General features: G+C 40.4%; 1 protein-coding gene across 1 annotated transcript in view; it reads right to left on the reverse strand.

Annotated features, from left to right (window-relative positions):
* Positions 1 to 24868, reverse strand: part of NPHP3 (nephrocystin 3) — a gene marked incomplete at its 5' end in the record, with an annotated part of 1580737 nt that overhangs the window by 640053 nt on the left and 915816 nt on the right. The window contains 2 exons of the mRNA XM_044060401.1: positions 8591 to 8617; positions 17683 to 17719. Coding sequence (XP_043916336.1) covers positions 8591 to 8617; positions 17683 to 17719 — 64 coding nt within the window. The remainder of the gene's footprint in view (positions 1 to 8590; positions 8618 to 17682; positions 17720 to 24868) is intronic.

A 24868-nucleotide genomic window follows, 5' to 3' on the forward strand; every position in this document is an offset into this window, starting at 1 on the left:
ATGAACAGTGGAGGAAGTCTTATGTCTCCCACATGGACAGTCCAGGTTACAATGATGCTCAAAGAAGAAAGAGTATGAGGTCAGTGTGTGTGGGGTGGGGAGCTGAGCCCAACATGGACCATGTATGGATGCACACATACCTCTCAACTATATAGATTTTCGCAGAATGTCCAGATATTGCCTCATATTTTTGGTCCATTTTTCATAGAATTGTATTTTTTTTTCTGACGAATCATTGGGAATTCATTAAAGAGTGAAGTCAGAAAATAATGACAGACATTTGACATTTAGACAAAAATGAATGCAAAACCTATTACTCTATCAACTTTTTAAGTTTGTATGAGCAACATTTAAAAATTGTGCCTATTTCTGGGGCTTTGTTCCCCCTCCATTATTTATGGCGTTGTCCATATTTCTTGTTTTAAGAGGTTGAGAGGTATAGATGCACACACACACACATCATGCTGAGGGTGGAGCGTGAAAACAAAGCCAGTACTAGGCTAGGTTATGACATCCGACTGAAATCCAGATGGATGAAGACTCATATCCATGACTCCAGCTCTCACTAAAATCAGAACTCATAACAACTTCAGTCTCTTGTACATGAGCTGTGAATCCTAATGAGGGCTCACCTTCTGACATTTCCTTGACCAGGGGTAACAATTCTATATGGGCTTAGGCGGAAGACCTAGAATTAGTAGTTTTGGCAATGAGTACCCTTAATCCAGGATCAGATGACTCAAGGGGGTACTCTTCATGACCAGAATTGGCAGTCAAAGAACCAAAACAATCTCAGCAGGGGAAAGAGTCAGTGACACCTCCACATGCATTCCGAGGTGAAAGTAAGAGGTGTGCATCCCCCCCTCTGGTTTTAAATTCTTCACAGACACAAAGGACTACATTAGTAATGAGTCAACTTTTAGATAGAGATGACCACAGCTCCGGGGAGATCCAATGTCCCATATGAAGGAAGCAATAACTCCAGCCTAATGTCAAGCAAAATCTCACAAAAGTTATGCTCAACCACTGCCCATAAAGATAATCTCCACATGTCCATGGAGGACTTTTTTTCCCTCATTTCATCTTTCTGCATAAAATGTCAGGAAGGCCTAAAATTGTTACCACCAAAAGCATCATCAAAGTTACAGCATTGTACCTGTAAAGCAGTTCTGAAAAGTACTTTGTGATGTGCTTTTACCAGAATCAGCTTTGGCGCAGTTATCGATGCTCAACTTCTGAGAGACTTGCTTGGCTATAATCACCTGCATTAGAAGCTGAAGTTAAGGACAAACTTGCAGTTTTAAAAGTACTGCTTTTCATTTTTTCTGTACCTAATTGTGTGTTTCACTGAATAGTGTGTGCAGTGTCTCTCTCTGCTATAAGAGGGGGTAGTGGTTTTCTCACTTCTTGTTATCTGATATTTAACTGTTAGCCTAGAGGGATTCCTCTGTACTTTAAGTGCTAGCCACAAAGTTTGAGAAATCATTTTATGCTTAACTTCTGAGAGACTTGTTTGGCTATAATCACCTGCATTAGAAGCTGAAGTTAAGTACAAACTTGCAGTTTTAAAAGTACTGTTTTTCATTTATTCTGAACCTAATTGTGTGTTTCATTGAATAGTGTGTGTGCTGTCTCTCTCTCTGCAGTTTGTTCCTACCCACCCTCCTTGTTCTTGTTTTGGTGTTGGTGGCTCTGGAACTGCCCGCCCCTTCTGTAAGTCTGTATTTGACCACTCCTCCTGAGTCCATCTCATTTGCTCACTTAACCGAATACAGTGAGATCATATTCTGAGTATAGTGTTCACTCTACTTATTACAGAGAGAAGGTTTGAGAAGGCCAGCACACTTAAGTTCTTCCTTCCTCTCTCCTTGCACTTTACTAACAAAAACAAATCAAAAAATTGCAATGTATCCATCTGCTTTTACTGTATCTGTGTTTCTTCCTACTTTATTTTGCTTTTGCCGCTTCTTAAAAAGTACTCAATTTTATTTATTCTGCTGCATTTATTACTGCTTGGTAGTAGCCTGGTTATTCTAAATCTTTTGGTTTAAGCACTTGGGCTTCATACCTGTTGTTTTACATTAAGAAGGTTTGTAGTCTACACTGTTGTGGCAGGACAGGTAGCTTACATCCTTCTAAGCTGGGAATTGCTGATTGATGGCTCAGTTTCTGCGATTCTAAAAGTGTATTAGTTCTGGTTTAAGCACTTGGGCTTCAGGCCAGTTATTCTACATTAAGAAGGTTTGTGGTCTGCACTCTTGTGGGAGGAGAGGCTGGATTCTGCCCTTCTGAGCTGGGAATTTCTGGTCACAGGCTTATTGTGCCTGCTTACTTGAACTGTTTCTTTCTGAAATTGGTGCGCCTTGTTGCTGTAGCATAGGACCAGATTCAGGCCTACTCAAATTAGCTTTGTTTGTATAACTTGAGCACTGATCCAGGTCATCATTTTTTGGAGAAGGTTCCCCTGCACCCTAGTAGCGGGAGTGTGCAGTTAGAACTTGTCTGATTGAAGACTGCTGGAACAGGGCTCAGTTTTGACCTTTTTTTCTGGTTAATTGGTTAACTTGTTTAAATCAGTTTGTTAATTTCTATTGTTTTTTATATATATATATATATATATATATATATATATATATATATATATACATATATATTGCACTTTATTCATCTGCTTTTACTGTATTTGTGTTTCTTCCTACTTTATTACTAGGGGCATTGACTACAACTCTGAACTGAGATATATAACAATAAGCATCCTTTTCTGTGCATTTAAAGTGTGTTTTTTTTATTGTATTTGCTTTATTTTCTGGAAAAAAAAAATATATATATATATATATATATATATATATATATATATATATATATACACACACACACACACACATATATACTTGTTTCCCACCTTTCTAAGCTAGTATAGTCCAGTTTTCAGGTTAGTGCTGAATTCAGGGCTGTGTTACAAATCTCTGTGTTTGCCCTTACCTTACCTGGACAGAAGGAAGTTTCTCCGTTTGCCTGTGCGAGAGGGGAGCTTTGAGCAGCCTATCTGCCCCTGGAGGAGTGGTTTCAGCCCATAAATTAGTAGTTTACTGGCCATTTTGGGTTAATTTCTCTTTCGTTTCCTTGCTATAAAAAATGCATTTGTCCGGTTTTGCGTACCGGGGAGCACCTATAAGCTAGGGTATAACTATTCCCAGCTCCACAAAGTCCTCTTCAAATTTTTCCTTGGAACTAGACAAACTTTCAACTTAAGCACTCAAGCCATTCATTTTTTAGCCCGGCACTTGCTCAAAACTCATAGCAAGCACTTATAAACTCTAGCACTAGACCCCCCCTATACTGTACAGAAGGACAAGGCAATCTATTCAACCTTACCAGCTATTCAGTAAAATAGTTCACTGTACCTATCCAGCCATGTCCAAAGGGCAGTTTCAGGTGTATTCCCCAGTCCAACTGGTGAATCTGGGCAATTTTGAGGTAATGGTTACAACTGCCTCATGTACACAGACAACCCCTCTCCTCCTACCACCAAACACTAACACATGCAAGAGATGCAATTATACAGCCAAACTGGAGGCTAAGCTCTCTCAACCCAACACTGGATCAGACAGTCAAGAGGAGAAGGGAAATACTGGCATCATACCACCAGTCTCACAAAGACCCATTAAACCAGCACCGGCAAAAAACACAAAAATACACAAAAACATACTCTGAGGCTCTAAATAAAAATCTGCAAAAGCAACAGAGACCCCCCCAACACAAACCATGAAACACATACTTCACAAAACCAGTGTGCCACACAATCACAGCCCTTAAGGCAAAATAATATACCCAACATACTAATAAGAGCTGACTCTACAGTCAGGCACACTGACGTCCCACTCACTAGGCTGAATAAGGAGAAGGTTACTGTTGGGTGCCAGGATCTGCCACATAACACAAGCACTCAGGTCGCTCCAGAACAAGTACAAATACGACTTTGTCATTGTCCATGTTGGTGTGAATGACCTGAGCCTTACACCTCCCTGGACTACATGAAGAGAGACATGGAAGAGCTCTCTGATCATGCAGCCCAAGCCGGTATGACCCTGACCCTGAGTGGCATCCTGCCCTCACCAAGAATGATACAATGGTATAAAGACAAAAATTATCAATTTCAACAACTGGCTAAGTTTCTGGTGTCATTCCAAGGGGATCCAGTGTCTGTCTGCCTGGGATGATATGCTCAACAAGCCACGCTGTTTCGATAGAGATGGCTTGCACCTGTCACATTTAGGCTTTCGAATACTGGCCAAGGCTCCTGCTGCCCCCATAGTGCCTGTTTTAGGCAAGGCTCAAAAGACAAACCCACTACCGTAAATAGCACAAGTAAAAATCTGAGGGTAATGCTACTTAATGCCAGAAGTCTAAATCTCAAAATGCACACACCTGAGCCACTCCTCAACATGGAGAAAATAGATATATGTGCAGTAACAGAAACCTGGTTTAAGGCTCCAGAGAGTACCCCAGCACTACCAGGCTACAACTCATACCATACTTTCGGCCACAGAACCCGGACCGAAATACAAATGGCGGGGGAGTATCCATATTCATCAAAGATACCCAAACCTCCAGGCTAGTAGCACAGCACAATGCTTCAGAGATCATCCGCATGCAACTAACAATGGGCAAAACTGCAATTCAAATTGTAGCTTACTACAGATCACCCATGTCCCAGGACCCCCATTCCACATTTCTGGAAACACTGGGAAACATAAAAGGTCCTACCTAATACTAGGTGATTTCAACTACTCAAATATTAACTGGGAGAACTACTCAAGTACTAACTCCCTTGCCCAACATTTCCTAGAATTTATAAACTCAAACACCCTGGATCAACTGGTCAACACTCCCACCAGAGGTGACAACATATTGGACCTGGTCATCACCAACATGGGCGACCGGTGATCCACACTGGAGGTCAACCCCTCGCTGGTTAGATCTGACCATAAACAAATCACTTTGGATATCCACATTCCGCCCTCACTCCCGGACAAGGAAACCACCGTGAAAAACTTTTCAAAAGCAAACTTCAAGTTACTTAAGACTGAGGTGGAAAGTTTCAAAGCCCCCATGCTAAAGGATAACGCAGTCCAAGCTGCAAAATCCTTTACTAATGCAGTCTACGAGCACCTACAAGAATGCATGGATCGCGCTATCCCAAGCAAAACCAAGACTCACTCCTCCAAGAAAAGGAAACCAGTCTGGTGGACCCCTGCCATAAAACAAGCCATAAAATAGGAGGAGAAAACTAGTACAGAAGAGAGTAAAATCCCAAGAAGGGAAGACATCCCTGATCAGTATCAGCAAGAAACTACAATCCCTCATAAAATTGTCCAAGGCGAGCTTCGAAAGAAAAATTACCAAGGACTCCAAAGATAACCATAAGGCATTCTTTAGCTATGTCAAGAATCTAAGTGGCAATGCTCAGATCTGCTCGGAGTTAATGCATAATGGCACAAAGTACACTGAACCAACCGATATTGCCAACATCCTGGCAGACAGGCTCAGTGCAAACTTCACCCTCAAAAGAGCCCATAACCATACAAGAAGAATGTAGAGCCCCTGAAATCACAGACACTCAGGTTAAACAGTCCTCTCCAAAGCCAAAAACACAGCATCAATGGGAATGCACGGTGTCCCAGGCTGCATCCTACACAAGCTCAAAGATGAACTAACCCCTCACCTAAACACACTGTTCAAACTCAGTCTCTCCACAGGCTAAGTACCCATAGAGTGGCGCACAGCAACAGTTATTCCACTCCACAAAGGTGGAGCCACAACAGACGCCGGGAACTATCACCCTCTAAGCCTGACTAGCTTGGTCTGCAAGGCTATGGAGCGCATCATCATGGAACTCATTAACAGAGACATTGGGAACCTCCAAACACTGGACCCTACCCAGTTCGGCTTTAAAGGCAGATCATGCCTCCTAAACCTGGTGGACTTCTTTGAGACAGTTACCAAGGCTATAAATGAGGGAAAGGTGGTACACACACACGCAAAGGTCTTCAACACCATTCCCCATTCTGGTATTATAGACAAGCTCACCGGCCTGAACATAAACCCCTATGTCACAAGATGGGTTGCCAATTGGCTCATGGACTGAACCCACATGGTGAGAGTTGCGGGAGCTAGGTCCGACTCTAAACCGGTTACAAGTGGCACTCCCCAGGGCTCAGTCCTAGGGCTCCTCCTATTCGGCATATACTTCTCAGAGGTACAGGCAAGCACAGGAGGACTATGGCTGACCAATTTCACAGATGACTGCAAACTAGCGGCTATAAATGACTCTTCGGCTGACAGAGACATCCTCCAAAAGGGTCTCACTGAGATGGATACCTGGTGTCAAAATCATGGCCTCAAGCTAAATGCCTAAAAGTGCATAGTCATCCCCTTTGGAAAAAACAAAGTACACACAAAAAAACACATAGGTGGTAGCCACCTAAATACGGAAAATGTAATAAGGGATCTGGGGACCCAAGTAGATAGTAATCTCTCCTTTGATAATCACATTGCCAAAGTGGTTAGAAAATCCTTCTGTGTGGCCCACCAAATCACAAAAGGGTTTGCATCCAGATCAAAAGAGGTCATTGTGCCCCTCTACTCATCACTCATCAGACCCATCATAGAGTACAACGCGCCATTTGGGATGTACCTTACAAGGCACCTGCAACAGCTGGAAAGACCACAGAAGTACCTCACCAAGAGGATCACTGGCCTCAAACAGATGCCCTATGCAGCTCAACAGAAGAAACTCCAGCTGTACTCAGTTGCATACCGCCTACTCAGAGGTGATCTCTGCCTGACATACAAGGTCATGTCCAACACAGAATTGATGGACATGCTCCACCTAAAGAAAACCTTATCCCCTCAAGCCACACGCTCTAGGGATCTAAACCTCACTACAACAATAAATAGGACATGCTGGACGGACAGAATCCTGTCCCAGAGTCTTCCCATGTTTTGGAACAAGATTTCAATCTACATTAGGCAGAGCTCCTCACTAACAATCTTCAAGCGAAACCTTGATGAGTGGATGGGAAACAAAGTTTATCCTGGGGATCACTTCAGTGGCTCTGCTGGACAGAGACACAGGGAACTAATCTAAGGGGGCGGCAAAAGCCAACACATTCTGGCTAGGCTTATAAATGCCTTTGGGCAGATAGGTTCAGCTAACAACAAAAATCACTCAGCTATCACTACACTGTGAACTGAGATTGTATTCTTCTGTAATTCCTCACTATGACTGGCTTCAGACCTTGCCTTCCAGCCCCCTAACTCATTAATTTACCGTCTGAAGCAAGAGCCAGCCCATTCACCCCCACCCCCTGAGTGAGAGCCATATAGTTCATTTATTCTCCAAATGATGACAGAGTCCTATCACAGATAATCATTTTTGATAGCCTATGCAGGTGAAATGCATCTCTGAACAGTATTTATTTATTTTTTTAATTTCTTATTCCCCTTCTCCACCTAACTCCCTCCCTGAGGTGGCTGTTGACTTTGCTGGAAGCTGTTTCTCTGCAGAGCTCCCTATGCCTATGTATGCATGCCACAGGCTCGTTGCTCTAGATCATGTATTACAAAACACTCATGCCTGCTACCACAGTAGCACCCCAAAACCCTTACAGATGTCAGTGGCATAGAAAGTTGCAACACTTCCCCTCCCCCAGGATTAATCAGCCAGCAGCAGCTGCTCATTTCCATCCTCCCAAAAGTAAGCCCTTCAAGGACTCAAGCTCTTAGTGGTCTAGGTTTCATTCACAGCTTAACCCCATTCCTCCACGTGGCTGTGATGATATTGTATTCAATACAGTCCTGACTGCTAGCAAAATGGAAAGTAACTGCCTGCAGCTCACAAACCATGACATCTTAAATGTGACACTGTCATCTGAATAGGTAAAGCAGGTTTTTGCTTTACATGTTCAGTTAAAATAATTTTCTGACATTTAAAACTGCTTATCTGCAGTACTGAATATCTGCAACTTCAGTACCAAAATCACATTACACTGTAACAACAAAGTTGTGTCTGGTTTGCCTTTCAAATGCTACAGGCTTGAATGAAACAAGGCAAACCATGAAGGAGTTGAAAAACATTATACAGACCAAGAAACCTTGGGCTGTTTGGAAAAAGAAGCGACAGAATTATATCGAACACCATTAATATCACTGAAAAAATTGACCAAAAAGGGACGTATAGAACAATTTCCACAAATCCGGGTACCAAGTAATGACATATTACTAACATAGTTTACTTTTGGAACACAAAATCGATATAATCCTACATCACGTTATATGTGCAATACAGGTGGAGTGGATTATGCTCTAAGGTGTCCCTGTGGTCTATTCGATATTGGGGAAACAAAAAGGTCTTTAGAGTAAAGACTACAGGAACATATAAGAGATTAAAAAAAAAGAAGAAAAGAAACGTACCGAAACTAACACAGCTGAAGGTAAAAAAAAAAACAAAAATAAATCTTTAATGTACATAAAACAGAGTAAGCGCTTTCACACTGTGTTCTCACCGCTTCATCAGACTGTTCTCAACTAGTAACAAAAGCACTTAAATAGCATGTTAGTCAATTAAGACACCAATAAAAGCATCAATTATCTGAAAGAAAAATTTCAACTGAAAAACAGGCAAATGAAACATATAAAAAGCATAAAAAATATATGTAAAAAACAATCCTATACTTAGTGTTTCAGAGGTCTAACTTTTAAAAAAGGCTTAAGAGAGACAACTTCATTAAGACCTGGTGTCTTATCAGCTTTAAGAGACAGAATCCATTTTTGCTCTGCAGATTCTGTGCGATTCCTAAGGCCTCCCACTCAGACTCTCAGGAATGATTCTAACACAAGAAATTTAAAATTATGTTCCTGTCCATGGCACATAATATGCTTAGCAAGAGCATTAGTGTCTTTCCTGTTTCTAATGTCTTTCTCTCATGTTCCAACACCCTATCTTTGAGTTGTCTATTACTCAAGCCTACATAAAAAGCATGACAAACAGTGTAGTAACTAAAATAAACAATGTTCTTAGTCCTGCAATCAGCATAAAAGTTTGTATCTATTCTGAAGTGCATGTTAGGGTGCATGTAAGTAGGACTGGAGTGTATAAACTTGCAGACTGTAAAACCATGTTAAAAGTAGAAGTATTAAAGCACAAATGCCTTTTCAAAGATTTATTTTTAAAAGAAAAGTGCGGAACTGTGTCTATGTAATTTCTTAATTAATCTACAGTATCCAAAATGCCCCAGTTCCTTTGAACAATGTCACATATACTACTAACATCAGAAGAGTATGCAAGGGGAAACCTAATCAATCCTGTCCTTTGTTCTGTAGCTACTGCTTCAGTGTTAGATGCAGCAGTGTAATATTGCCTACATTTGCACCCTCTCTCCTTACACGCATCAGTAATACAACTGTCAATATCCTTTTCCTTACAGCCTCTATCTATGAAATCCATTTTCAAGGTCTCCAAGGCCTTGGCAAGCTGCCCGTCATTATTGTGGAGTCTCATGATCCTGCACACCTGCCCCTTAACAACATTCCAAGTAACATGTTTAGGATGCATGCTATCTCTCTGGAGCAGATTACTCTTTCTTGTGGGTTTCCTATAAATACTAGTTACTAGGCTAGTCAAATCAGTTTTTTTCACCTTAACATCAAGAAATTCAATTTCATCAAAGAATATTTAAAAGTAAATCTTAAAAAATCGGTAGACTGATGTAAAAACTCTACAAACTGTCTGAGACTCTCAACTGACCCCCTCCACAACAAACAAATATCATCCACAAATCTTACATACCATAAGATATGTTCAGAGAAGCCCTCAGCTTGAAGTAAAATATATTTCTCCCATTGTATCAACACAAGATTGGCGTAGCTTTTGACAAGGTTTTACAATCAGAGAGGCATGGCACTTTTAAATGCAGGAATTTCACAGCCTGCAAGTTTATACACTCCAGTCCTACTTACATGTGCCCTAACTTGCACTTCAAAATAGATACAAACTTTTATGCTGATTGCAGAACTAAGAACATTGTTGATTTTAGTTACTGCACTGTTTGTCATGCTTTTTATGTAGGCTTGAGTAACAGACAACTCAAAGACAGGGTGTTGGAACATCAGAGACATTAGAAACAGGAAAGACACTAATGCTCTTGCTAAGCATATTATGTGCCATGGACAGGAACATAATTTTAAATTTCTTGAGCTAGAGATCATTCCTAAGAGTCTAAGAGGGGGAGACCTTAGGAATCGCACAGAATCTGCAGAGCAAAAACGGACTCTGTCTCTTAATGCTGATAAGACACCAGGTCTTAATGATTGTCTCTCTTGAGCCTTTTTTAAAAGCTTGACCTCTCAAACACTAAGTATACGATTGTTTTTTACATATATTTTTTATGCTTTTTATATGTTTCATTTGCCTGTTTTTCAGTTGTGACATTTTTTTTCAGATAATTGATGCTTCTATTAGTGGCTTGACTAACTTAATGCTATTTAAGTGCTTTTGTTACTAGTTGAGAACAGTCTGATGAAGCGGTGAGAGCACACCGTGAAAGCACTTACTCTCTTTTGTGTGAATTAAAGTTTTTTGTTTTACCTTCAGCTGTGTTAGCTTCGGTACTTTTTTGTTTTTTTAGTAGTTTCTTGTTATTGTACCATTCTGTTTTTATTCTCAGCATACTTTTTACAACATAAAATAGATATTAGGAATAATAAATGTAAAAATCCTGTAGCAGTGCATTTTAACTCTGTTCATGGGGGTATTTGCTCGAAATTAAAAGGTTGTATTTTGGAACATGTTTTAGCTGAATATGCCCTTGCTCTTAAAAATAAATTGTTGTTTAAAGAAACTATTTTTATTTTAAAATATAATACTCTGACACCTGCTGGACTGAACAAGGAATGTAGTTGGAAAACTATTCTGTAATTTGATTGTTTGTGTCTTTCGGCTTTTCCCGGTTAGGGGTCGCCACAGCGGAACTCTAGTCCGCTAGTGATTGGCAGTAGATTTTTACGTACTGGCTTGCTGGGCCTTATGCACAACCTTCAGCGAAGGAACGCCCATTCACGCATGTCGCCACACAGAAGACACTCTAACTGAGAATCGAACGGGCAACGTCTAACTGTGAGGCAACAACGCTACCGCAGCACCCTATGTAGTTTTAATTGAATACTTAATTAACTGATGTAACTATTTGTACTATTTAAGATTATATTAACTTGTGTCTTAACTCCAAGAAGGGCGAGTAGCCAAGGCGCTAGAGCAATTTGTATTAAAACCGCTGTGTGGATCTTACTAAGTCCTGTTTAATTTTTTGCATATCACTGGTTTCGTCATGGATATATATATATATATATTTTTTTGCTTTGTGGTTTTGCTGGTTGATAATTTGTCGTTAAATCAAACAGTTATCTTCCTTCCTTTTTCCCTTTACCACAGAACGATATTGAGAGGATCCTTCAAACTTTGGATTTGCATAGAAAACTCTGGTATTATCTAGGCAAAACTGAAGATGCTGGGAAACCTTTTTGTTTCCTTTCGTCCCAGGAAATTGGGTTTGGGTGTTTCTAAGCAAACAATCTCCTCCTGTATTTCAGAGGCCCTTTCTTTTTGCTATTTTCATAGCAAGCAGCTTTCTTCTTCAGTTTGTTCTCATTTTACCAGGGCTGTGGCCTCTTATGGTACTTTTTTTTTTTCTCTCTCAAGGGTTTGGGTACTAGATCCATGTGAAAGTTGCTACTCGAGCCTCTGTATATACCTTTAATAATTATAACAATTTGGATGTCGTCTGTAGAGCCAGAGCGGGTTTTGTCAGGGCCATCTTACATGGATTTTTGGAAAACTCCTCTGTGACTCATATTCCTCCTCTCATCCTTTCCAACAGATTTTGTACTCTGTCCTGTCTGTAAAGAGTAATTCAGCAGTGACAGGAAGGACCTAATAAAGGTTTTGAAGATTTTACCATAACAGTAGATACCCTACTTCTCGCCATTGCAGTATTCTGTCCCTCACTCCTTCCACCAGTTTTCTTTTCTGTTACTTTTCTTCTGACTAAGGGGTCACTTTTTTTCTTCCCTTCCTGGATGCTCATGATCAACCTTTAACTCTGTGGTTGCCCTGCTTCTTCTGGGGCAGTATAGTTCTGTAGATTAGGTGTTGATACTATACTTAAGTACTACATCCAGGATGTAAGATACATATGTCTGATGGACTACACCAGAAAGATAAGGCTTTGGTATGCTGGCAGGACATTCAGCTATCCTTGGCAGTAAATTCCTATGAGTAAAGAATACAGCAACAGTGAGAAGCAGGACATCTACTGTTATGGTAAGTCCTTTTAGAACTGTACTTTCTCAATTTCTGAGATCAGATTTTGTGCAAGACATGAAAATGTTCCACCTGTGTATCTTTTGACAGTTTTCAACTTCTCAGCCATTAGTTCAACACTGGAAACTTCTTTGGACCACCTCTTGAATTCAGCTATTTCAGCTAAAATGCGTCCTTGTATTTCATTTTGCACTAGCTTTGCAGACTTGCCTTTTATACCACACTTGGAAAATTTCACTGTTTGCATTGATGCATTAACGCAATAAAAATCATGTTGAAATTTTAGGGAACATAGTGAAAATCTTCTTACATTAGTCTGGTATTTGACTATTATTGTCTGATAACACTGACAGTTTTCAGTACATTCGTACAGAATTTAGACTACTTTTACCTGCAGAGGGAATTTCAGTGTTTGTGGTAGCTCATAATTTTCAAGTATCAGCCACAGTTTTTATTGTTTTTTTTTTTAAAGATTTCATACTTGTTTTTTTAAATTAATTATGGGAATAAATCATAAAAAAATACATCTATGCTTTGCTAACTTTGAGATTCACAGAAAGTACAGTTGTGTACCTACCATAAATGTAGATGTTCGAATGTATTCAATGTTGCAGTCATTACACTTGGGTTATCCTGCTGGCAGGCGACCCGTAGTCGGCCCGAGTTCCAAAGTCTTGGTACGGCATCGGTTGCTGTCGCCTCTTCCCTGATGTCAGTGCGCCAGGGGTATAAAAGTTGCAACCGACGCCATTTTCTTCAGTTTTTCTTGCCCCAGATGTCAGCTGCCCCCAGATATGAAGGCTGTAAAGATAAAAATATGCCAAACAACCATGCATATATCACTAAAAACATTTTCTTCTTCTAAAAGCAAATACACCACATAGGTTGCATAGAGTTGAGAAATACAGAATAGTCCCAGCAAAGAGGGGGGATGGTGGGTGGGTAACCAGGAATGCAACAGTGAATACACTTGAACATCTACATTTATGGTAGGTACACAACTGTACTATGTTCATAGTGTTTCACTGTTGCAGTCATTACACTTGGGTAGAATCCCAAAGCTTAGGCAGGGTGGCTGGGTCTAGATTGGATTTGGCAAGGCTAAAAAGTCCTGCAGAACTGCAGTGGCAAAGCCTGCTCTGGATTTAGAGTAGAGAGGTAAGTGGTAGTGCTTGGTGAAAGTGTGCACTGAGCTCCAGGTTGCAGCTTCTAAAATGTCTTTGGTTGGTACCCCTCTGAGGAAAGCTGCTGTGGCTGCTGCTCTGGTAGAATGAGGCCTAATGCTCTTAGGCACAGATTTGCCATGTTGTGCACAACAGAAGCGGATGCAGTGTCCTATTTATTTGGAGATTGTCTGCTTTGTAATAGGTTTTCCGTGTGATCCTGCAGCATATGCTACAAACAGTTGCTCAGTTTTTCTGAAAGCTTTTGTTTTGTCCAAGTAAAATTGTAGCTGCCTGTGAATATCCAAAGAGTGCAGAAGTCTTTCCCCTTTATTCTGGGGATTTGGGTAGAAAGTAGGCAAATTAATAGTTTGGTTTAAGGCCACATTGGAGACCACTTTTGGCATGAATGTTGGGTTCGTCCTTAGAAAAACCCTGTCCTGGTGAAAAATGAGGAAAGGTTCCACAGCCATCAATGCTTGTAACTCTGAAACTCTTCTTGCTGAAGTTATTGCTAGGAGCAGAGCAGTTTTCCATGACAAGAATTTCAGATCAGCTGTGTTGGCTGGTTCAAAAGGAGGCGGTGTTAGTTTTTCTAAAATAAAATTGAGGTCCCAAGTAGGTACTGGTGCTCTCCTGGGGGGGGGGGGGTCTTATATTCTTTGCCCCTCTGAGGTACTGTCGTAGTAGAGGATGTGAAAAAATAGGAGGATCCGTATTGTAATGAGCTGAAATGGCAGAGGCATGGATTTTAATAGAAGAAAAAGATAGGCCTTTGTTCAACATCTCAGTCAGGTATTATAAAATCTGAGGCATATTGGGGACCAGTGGGTCAAGGCCTTGTGCCTGGTTCCAAGCACAGAATCTCTTCCATTTTTCCGCATAAGATTTCCTAGTGCTGGGTCTCCTGGCTTCCAAAATTACATCCATAACAGCTTTAGAGAGAGGTGCAGTCTGAGTGGCTACATTATCTGCCATGCTGCCAGGTTTAAGGTTCTGAGTTGACTGTGCAGAACCTGATTGTTTTGCTGTGTCAGAAGATGAGGGATTTGAGGTAGAGGCCAAGGCAGGCCTTGGGACAAAATCTTTAGGATTGGGTACCAGTGCTGGCGTGCCCAGTCTGGTGCAATCAGGATCATTTTTGGCCTCACTTGTCTGACTTTTAGAAGCACCTTGGTGAGAAGAGGCATCGGAGGGAAGGCATAGACTGTCAGATTTTTCCAATTGAAAGATAGAGCATCCACTTTCCATGCTTGAGAGTGATAGGTCCTTGTGCAAAATTTCTGTAATTGGCAATTATGAGGGGAGGCAAATAGATCTATGTCTGGGCATCCCCAATTCCCTTGTTATCATGTTGAATACTTGTGGATTTAGCTTCCATTCGTGAGGATCCATGAGATTTCTGCTTAGTTCGTCTGCCAGTGCATTTTTTGTTCCTGGCAGGAATCGTACTTGCAGATGTACCTGTTAAGTCAGTGCTGTGTTCCACAAAGTCATGGCTTGTCTGCATAAGGGGTAGGAATGTGTGCCCCCTTGCTTGTTTATGTACCACATAACTGTGGTATTGTCCGTCTTAATTAATAATTGTCCTGGATGTATTAGGTCCTTGAAGGCTGTCAGGGCATTCTGTACAGCTAGCATCTCTTTCTGATTGATGTGAAGATGCAGTTGTTCTTTGAGCCACGTGCCCTGAATACATTTTCCTGTCGTATGTGCTCCCCAGGCATAATCCGATGCATCCGTTGTTAGTGTCTGCCTAGCTGTAGGTAAGGTGAAAGGCTGTCCCTTGTTGTGGTGACAGGCCTGTGACCACCATCGAAACTCCTGTTGTAGGCAGGGAATCAAGGTTATGATTGTCTCTAAGCTGTGACAATGCTGAGCCCAAACACTTTTTAGATACCATTGTAGTTTCCTCATATGCAGTTTGGCATATGGAATTAGTAGAATGCAAGATGCCATGAAGCCCAGGGCCTGCAGAATTTTTCTTGCAGGGAGCTGGGTCTTTGTTGCCATCATTTGAAAGTAATGAGTCCGTTGCCATTGTTTGTCTGGTGTGAGATAAGCAATCTGGGTAGCTGTATTCAACCTTGCACCCAGGAATTGAGAGGGCACTAGTTTTGATTTGTTTTCTTTTACTGTGTACCCTAGGCAAATTAGTAATCTTTTTACAAACTCCAGGTGCTTTAGAAGAATGTCCTTGCTCTCTGCTTGAATAAGGCAGTCATCCAAGTAGGGATATATTTGAATTCCTTTTTGCCTGCAAAATGCAATTACTGGTGGCAGGCATTTTGTGAAGACCCTGGGCGCATTAGATAAGCCAAAGGGCAGTGCAGATAATTGATAATGCATTGAGCCTGCTATAAATCTGAGGTATCTTCTGCACGATTGTCTGATTGGGACGTGCAGGTATGCCTCCTTGAGATCCAAAGTAACTAGCCAAGCCTCTTTGCCCAGCATGAGCAAGAGTTGGTGTAGTGTTAACATTTTGAATTTTGGAACATCCAGGAACGTATTTAGGATTGACAGGTCCAGTATTGGTCTCCATGCTTTGTCCTTTCTGGGTACTAGGAAAAGTTGTGAGTAAAATCCTTGGCCTTGTTCTTCTTGTGGAACATTTTGAATAGCTCCCATATCCATAAGAGCTGCAATCTGTTTTTGTGACTCTGCCCATTGGTTTTGAGGCAGGTTTGGCATACCTCTTGGTTTTGGAAGCGTGTGGAAGTGGAACCTGTACCCTTGAGAAACTACATTCAACACCCATTGGTCTTGGGTGATCATGTGCCAATTTTTTGAGAAAAGTGCTAGCTTTCCCCCTAGGGGTGCTGTCAACTGGTAAGTGCTTGGCATTAGCAGAGGGAAGTCATTGTGACTGTTTTCTATAAGATTGTGATTTGTCTTCTCCTCCTTTGGGGGCTGAAGAACCCCATTGTTTAGGTCTGTAGGAGCCTTGGGGCTGAGATCTGCCTCTTGGGCGTCTGTATCTGCCTCTTTGTGGCCTGTATGACACTGGAAAGGACCAATTTTTAGGAAGGCCAGTTCCTGCTAAATCTAGGTGGCTGAACCTGTACGAAATCTTTCACAGTTTGCATTGACTTTGCTTTATCCCCCATTTTCTTTAAAACCTCTTCTGCCTTAACACCAAACAAAGTATCATGCTGTAATGGAGAATCCAATAATTTCATTTTAACATGGTCAGGTAAACTTTGTTCTTTCAACCAAGCATGTCTTCGAATAACTGAGCCTGTAACTGCAGCTCTACAAGAAGCCTCTAATGAATCAAAACCACACTGCAGAGTATGCTTTCCCACTTGTTCAACTGCATGCAATAAATCCTGCATTTCTTTACAGTCAGGACCTTCTGTATTTGTAACCATTTTCTACTTTAACAATGACATGAGATACTGCTGATATTTAAGCATGTGAAACTGACAGTTTAAAGCTCTTACAGCCAAAGTAGCAGAAGTGTAAACTTTTTTTCCCCATCTGTCCAGAGCTCTGGAATCCCTATCTGAGGGGACAGGATTTTTGGCAGTGGAAGCTTTAACACCTTTTGGACCCTGAGAAATAGTTTCTGGGTCCGTAGCGGGGTTTTTGTAAAGAAATTTATGAGAGTCAGGGACCCTGTAGTACCTGTCTGGCTTTACTGGTGCAGGGGGGGGTCCCTGTCTGGCTTTACTGGTGTAGGGGGGTAAAGAATCTGGAGACAGACTGGATTCAGAAAAAACATCAACAATATCAAGCACAGGGGGGATAGCCAAGGGCCGGTGCTGAGGCAATAGAAGGAACTCTCTGAGCCTTTTCTTGGATTCTGAGTAATCCTGGCTCTCCCAATGGAAGTGTTCCCTCATGGTGTGCAGGGTTTCCCCAAAAGAGTAATCCTCAGGCGGTGAGGCTGAAAGAATGGACTCTTCAGCATCAGAGTCCTCATAGGGAGGGAGAGAATAGCCCTGGTCAGAGGAAGGATCAGAAGAAATGGAAACCTGATCAGAGGAATCATAATCAGTGTCTTGCCTAGGCCTTTTGTCAGGAGGGGGATGGGAGCCCCTGATTAAAGTAATAAGGTCTTCGGCCATTGTGAGCATCTGTTTCTTAGGCATGGATGGCTGTTCTGGAGAATGCTGCACTTGTTTCTTTGTCTTTAATGGAGTTTTTGACTTTGCCTTTGCTGCTGTAGTAGCTTTAATTGTAAGCTGTGAAGGTCTGAAAACACCCTCAGAAGCCGGTGCCTGCTCAGCGGCTCCAGACCCATTTGAGGGTATATTTTCCGTAGGCCCAATACCTTGAGTTTCCACAGGCCTCGGTGTCTCCACGTGGCTGTCGGTTGAGGCCTGTGGCTCTGAGGCAGCGGGTGTCAGGGGCTGCGAAAGCGCCTCACTGAGAACCGGCGAACTGGCAACTGGCCTAGAAGAGGCTTCGTCAGTTTTGCACCTCGATTGCCTGTCTTTTTCTTTGTCTTTGCGTTTTTTATACATTCCAGTCATCGGTTGTTCCGACAGCATTATGTAATTAAATCTTCGTCCAAAATAATGTAAAGCAAAATCAAACTGACATTTAACAGTGCGTTTATTAAATCTAGCACAAAACCGACAACTAGTGACGTCGTGGTCAGGGCCTAAGCAAGGAATGCAGTAAGAGTGGAAGTCCTTATGAGGTATTTGCTTCCCACAGGAAATACAATTATTAACTTTTACTGACATCGGTCTGGAGCAAGTAGAAGTTTCCCCAACGGGGTACTTAGCTTTATTGAAGACTTCGGTTCTGAAATTCAATTTTGAAAATCTCAGGAGTCGGTCGACTGGCACTTGCGAACTGCTTATGCTTCGGGCACCACGTGGCAAGAAAGACAGAAGAAAATGGCGTCGGTTGCAACTTTTATACCCCTGGCGCACTGACGGGAAGAGGTGACAGCAACTGACGCCGGACCAAGACTTTGGAACTCGGGCCGACTATGGGTCGCCTGCCAGCAGGATAACCCAAGTGTAATGACTGCAACAGTGAAACACGATGAACATTTGTAATTTATCAGAGGTGTTCTGCTGAACATCTTTACCTTTTTAGAATCAAGTCTAACTCCTGTTTAATTGTCATAATTGAAGGGATGCATACTGTAAAGATTTCTGGGTGTAGAGATTACCACTGACTTGCTAAACAAGCATGACATTCCAAGTAAGAACCAGAATGGCTTTAGAAGTGGTCACAATACTGTGACTGACATCTGTTTCCTAACTGCATGCTGAAGGGCGTGCATGGCAAATAGCACAGTGAAGCTTTTTTTTTAATACACTGCAACAGAAAGCTTTTGATCTGGTTAACCACTCTCCTGATGCAGTATCTCACCTCACTAGGTTTTGATCAGGTTTAATGCTTTTGATCTGCTTTCAAACGTATGTGTTTGTGTAAACGCAGTAGAAATTTCTAATTCTAACAATAATCCAGAAATATATCAACTCTGGAGTTCCCAAGTGTTCAGTACTGGGAAATTTTTTACACTCGCCCCTATTGGTTGCAAGTTTCATGATTTTGCAAACATCAAAATCACGATGTAGGTTGATGATTTGCTCATAACCAAACAGCAATTCTTTTCAAAAGTAATTTGCTGGCCACAAAAGCAGGAGCTAAGTGAACTGTCTATCTGATTCCGATCCAATCATCTCTAAATTAATCTTAAAAAAAAAATCTGTGCTCTTTGGGACTCCATTTGGACTCAAATCATTGTCCAAAATGGGATATCTGGAATTCTAAAGGTACCCTTGTTTAAACAGTTCCACACTTGACATATTTTGATGTCTAGCTAAGCACCTATATTTCCTTTCAACATTATAGCTGTTGGAATATATCCCACTTCCACTTGTTTTCTTAACACCTTTATTAAATAATCACTTAAGACATTGGCAAACATGTTTTAATACAAAAGAAAACAAACCATATCAACATTTTGCCATTTTCATATGTTATATATCACATATATTTTTTTCTATAACTTATTAGTCAAACATTACATAAACTGCTCAATTTCTGCCTTCTCTCAAACTGCACACCTCCTTCTCTTGAACATTACTCTGCATGTATTCTCATTGTTTGCATTTATTTCTATGCAACTTGCTCCTTCCCCTTTCTAAAGATCCCTCTTTCTTTTCCTTTATATCTTTTACAATATTCAATACTTCAGATGCAGTTGCTGTATACTTTGACTTCCATTTTCTAGTAGCTGCTTTTTTGGCAGCCAACAGAAATAAATGTAAAACCTTACTATGTTTAGGTAATTCCGATCCTGTCAAAATAGTATTTTCTTTAATTACACCCATTTGCTCACCCAGTATTTCTGAAAGAGTAGTCTGTAGGGCATTTTTAAAATCTACCAACTCATTATACTCCCAAAAGATTGTTTTCAGTTCTCTTTCTTCCCCATCACACTTCCAGCATTTGTCATCTACCTGAGGAAAATTCTTTGAAGTGTGGTTGGAGTATAAAATATTTATGCAAACACTTCTAAGCAAAAAATCTTCAACCTTCTGGACTTTGTTGAATACTTGGAGAGGCATACATTTGCCCTGCTATCGTTCCCTTGTAAATAACATCTTCCAAATCTTTTCAAACCTCTTCTGATTGATTCTTATATTTATCATGCAATAGTTTGCCTTACCAATTATCCCTTTTTTAACAGCCACTTCTGTTGTAGGTTTAGCAAAAAACTGTACCAGAGTCGATCTTTTGCTTAAGATTCCCCTGTGCTTTTCTCTTCGTGTATACATTGATATCAATTCCTGGTGGGGAGTGCAGTGTCTAGCCTGCAGTCCAAATGTCTTCTTGGAATTATCCCACTGTATTACCTTTCTTGACTAGTTATTTGCTCCCAAAATCACAGTTCCTTTGCCAGTTTTCTCCAGTAAATTCCATCTCCCTCTTGCCTGTTTTCTGTACCACTACTTGCAGTCATCCCTATCGGCAAATCTTCCTCCATTCCAGTACTGACTTAGTCCTTAGAATACTTTCTTCTACTTTATGGATACAAAGGGTTACTAGACATACTTCATCTGAAAAAGACTCTGTCCCTCCACACCACATGGTCAAAGGACCTCAACCTCATCACCATGATAAATAGAACCTGCTGGAGGGACAGGTTCCTAACCATACTCTGGAATAAACCCCCCATTCATGTCAAACAGAGTACCTCACTGGCTCTCTTCAGGAAAAATCTTGATGAGTGTATGGGTAACTGGAAATTCACCCCAGGGATAATTTCAACAGCCTTGCTTGATAGGGGTACAGGGAACTAACATCCGGCAACAGGACGTCTGGGTATGTCCTTGGGCTAGGCTTACGTTGGCTCTAGGGCCATTAGCCTAGTACTCACCTATGATGATGATGAAAGTGTGAAAATATAAAGAACAAAATCTAGAGATTTTTTTAAAGATATAAAAAGAAATGTGGACATGGGAAAGAAACAAAGATCTGAAATGGTGCAATATTTATGCAAAGTAGAAAGTCAAATTAATTCATACAAAAAAGCAGCCCCAAAGATACTCGAAAAGAAATACAGGCAAAGGCATCTAGATACAGAAAATTTCACAATACAAAAATAAAATCACAAAGAGGAAATGTAGAACAGAAGATTAGTAAAGTAGAAGTTAAAAAAAAAATAGAAGTTGAAGTTGTGGAACACCTGTGAAGTGAAGGATTAAGTTTGGAAAATCTAACTTTGATAACATCAGAGCAGGATAGAGAAATAGATCTCCAAATTAGAGAGAAACCAATAGAGGAGGAAACATCTGATCAGTTGCCATATTAAGATACTTTGGAGCCTTCCAAAGGAAATTAGTACAGAGGTTCAGGTGGAGTTACACAGCAAGAGAATTAACAGGAAACTGGGGCAACTCTGACACAGTCAATGTTGTGAAGTGATAGGCCAGTGCATTCTCATATGAATGAGTAATGGATGACACAGGATAAAACTGAAGGGAATGTGGCACAGGAAGATGCTATGGAACTTTATGTAGAATGCCTGCAGGAAATGGAGAACAAAATCTGCTCTGAGTTTAGAGGAAAGTGATCTAAGAGAACAGTTGCTTGATTTAATACAGATGACAGATATATTAACATCAATGAAAGAAACAGACTACAGAAAGTCAATAAAACCCAAAAAGTTAGAAATTTGATAAAAACAAATGAACACAGTAATTAAGACTGTTCACAGAGATTCAAAGGATATAACAGAAGTAAAAAGGATATACTACTCTGCAGCTAAATTAACAGATAGTCTTACCACAAAAACACATGGCAGTAAGGAAAAGGAAGGGGAGAAATCAAATGTTGTCATGGAAGTATCAAACAGATAAAACTATAAAGCAATTAAGACAAGAAGTGCTACTGTTAGAAGACTACAGAAGAGAGAACAGATAATAAAATACTCAAAAAGATAGAGGTGATAAAACCAATGCAAAGTATCAGATCAGGATCTATCATGCACTATTCTAATAAGCTAAAAATATCAGCAAAGTCAGAAAAGCCTAGAAGATATGCAGATAAATATAAAGGAAAAGTACAAAATAAGCAATTTACTGATGATCCCAAAAATAATTATAGATAATTGGGAAACAAGGCAAAAGGAATTGAAACACCACAAAAAAAAAGAAATAGATACACTTTTGGAGAAATATCTATGAAGATCCTGTGGAGCAAAGATGCAAAATGGACAGAAGTAGTAAAAGAGCAAAGAAGAAGTTCAAATGTAAATGATATGAAATGGGATGAAGCAGTGGCCAAAGAGATTGAAACAAAGCTAAGGAAAGCTCCTAATTGGAAAACACCAGGCCCAGATGGAGTACCTAACTTCTGGCTCAAAGTATTAACATCTTTACATGAAGATTTATCCAAGAATAAGAACTACTTGTATGTGCACCCCGAACAGACACCAACCTGGTTAACAGGAAAAACAATGCCCCTACTTAAGAGCGAACCTGCAAGCTATCCTAAAATCTATATACCAATATCTTGCCTTCAGAGGACTCAAACTATACACTGGAATTAATGCTGACAGAGCTTATAGTCACTTAGAATAAAACTCAACCATGGCGATACAACAAAAGGGCAATAACAGAAAGTCACATGGAACAAAGAATCATTTGTTGTTAAAGAATAATGGAGAATTGTAAAAATAGGAAGAATCTAAGATGCCATGGATAGACTACAAAAAAGGATTTTACAGTATCCCACATTTATGGATAAGAGAGTGCTCAAAAATGTACAAGATGTGATGCTGTTAGATTACATTACAGCAACAATGAAACAGTGGCAAACCACTTTTCAGTTAAGCCACGATAAAGAACAAATTATTATTCCAAGGATAAAAATTCAAAGGGGGATATCCCAGGGTGACTCTGTCACTGCTGCCCTTCTGACTTGCCCTTAACCCATTAAGCTGTCTACTTAACGGTTTAGGTCATGGCTATAATTTGGCTCTCAGAAAACAGCAAAGTATAAAGACTTATCATGTAATTTTTGTGAATGATTAAAAACTGTATAGTTAATCAGATAAAGAACTGAAAGCACAACTGCAAGTGGTCAAAACTTTTTCAGATGATATAAGAATGTCATTTGGTCTTGATAAATGTGCAAAAGCAACTTTTAAAGCAGGAAAGCTGAAGCACCAATAAATTTATTTATTTATTCATTAATTTGCTTTTGTTAACCAGGAAAGTCCACTGGGCTGGTGTGAGCCCATTTTCAGTGGAGGCCCGGGGAGAAAAGCTCCAAAACAATATACAAGATAATGGAATTTGTTTGAAAAGTTATTTACAGCATACATCAATTTACAGGAGTAACAGTGAACAATTGTGTAAGTTATGAAAGTAAACTTTGATACATAGCAAGGTATTCAGTATATACACAGTTTAACAGAAGGCAAATAATTTACACTTGCACAGTTTTGTTGTTCATAGTAGGCAATGTGATTAACTATAGAATATTCCTAAGAGGGGATAACTATACAAACTTTTCTTATACCACATGAAGCAAGAAGAGGTACACTGTGCTTTTCAAGGGTGACAATTAGGAAGCGTGATGAAGAGTATGAGTATCAGAGAGTTGAGCCAGGAAATCAGGTTATAGAAGAATTGGGCATGATACATGGGCAGAGCCATTGAGAAGACAGAGATATTGGTAATTGAGAAGACAGAGATATTGGTAAAGTGATTTTTTGAATAAGGGGGCACTATTAATAGTCCCGAGAAGAGGAGAAAGGGCATTCCAGAGTTTAGCTACAGTGAAAGAGTAGAGATACTGACCTGCAAGGAGTTTCGGTCTCTTTACTTGGTGAAGAGATTGATTTTTAGGTCTTAGCAGTCAGTTTGGTTGATAATGAGTCAGAAGTGAGGCAAGGGCTGGGCATTCAATGGGTTTACAGATAAGTTTGTGCACTGTAGACAGTTGCATGTATGTGAGGTGTTGTGGAAGTTCTAGCCAGTTCAAGGATTGTAATGAGTGGCAGTGATGGGAAGAATATTTTGCACTAGTCACAAACTTAGCAATTTTGTTATAGCAGCTATCCATTTTAGTTTTTAATGAGGATTGGATGTTTGTTTGAATGGGGGCACCATGGAGGAGAGAAGGTAGGAGAAAAGTTAGGGCAAGTGTTTTTCTAGTAGAGTAGTTTAGAAAGTGTTTATGTCAGTAAAGGGTACCAAGTTTTTGGTGAGGTTTTTTTTTTTATGTTGTTGTGGATGTGTTGGTCAAATGTTGTTTTCATCTATGATAACGCCAAGTAACTTGGTATGGGAAACTATCTCTAAGGCAGTCTTGTTAGAGGAATAAATGATGAATTCTGATTTATTAATAGTGGCAGTTTCATTAGGCACAAAGAGCAGGAGTTTGATTTTATTTGGGTTAAGGGCAAGGTGGTTATTTGTCATCCAGGTTTCAGTAATAGAGAAAGCGTTTTGGGTGGTGGTCAGAAGTTTACTTTCATTGGTACCAGAGCGGATAATAGTCGAGTCATCTGCATCTTGAACTACAGATCCATGAGTAAGAGCAGAGTGAAAGTTGTTAATGAAAATACTGAACAGAAGGGGTCCTAAAATGGACTCTTGGGGAACTCTGGTGGAAGTAGTGAGGAGGAGTGTAACCATGTGGTGGATTGTTGTCTGTTTTTGAGGTAACTGGTAAACCAATTAAGGATGGCAGTGGACAAGCATAGGTGTGACAGCTTGAAAAGAAGGAGAGAATGAGAGAGAGAGTGTCAAAAGCCTTAGACAGATCAAGGAAAAGTGCAGAAACAAGTTTACCATCATTGATTGTGGTTAACAGCGTCTAGGAATGATAGGAGAGCAGT

This window comes from Protopterus annectens, chromosome 2.part0 (assembly GCF_019279795.1).
Source record: "Protopterus annectens isolate FY-2018-M chromosome 2.part0, PAN1.0, whole genome shotgun sequence".
Classification (NCBI taxonomy): domain Eukaryota; kingdom Metazoa; phylum Chordata; order Ceratodontiformes; family Protopteridae; genus Protopterus; species Protopterus annectens.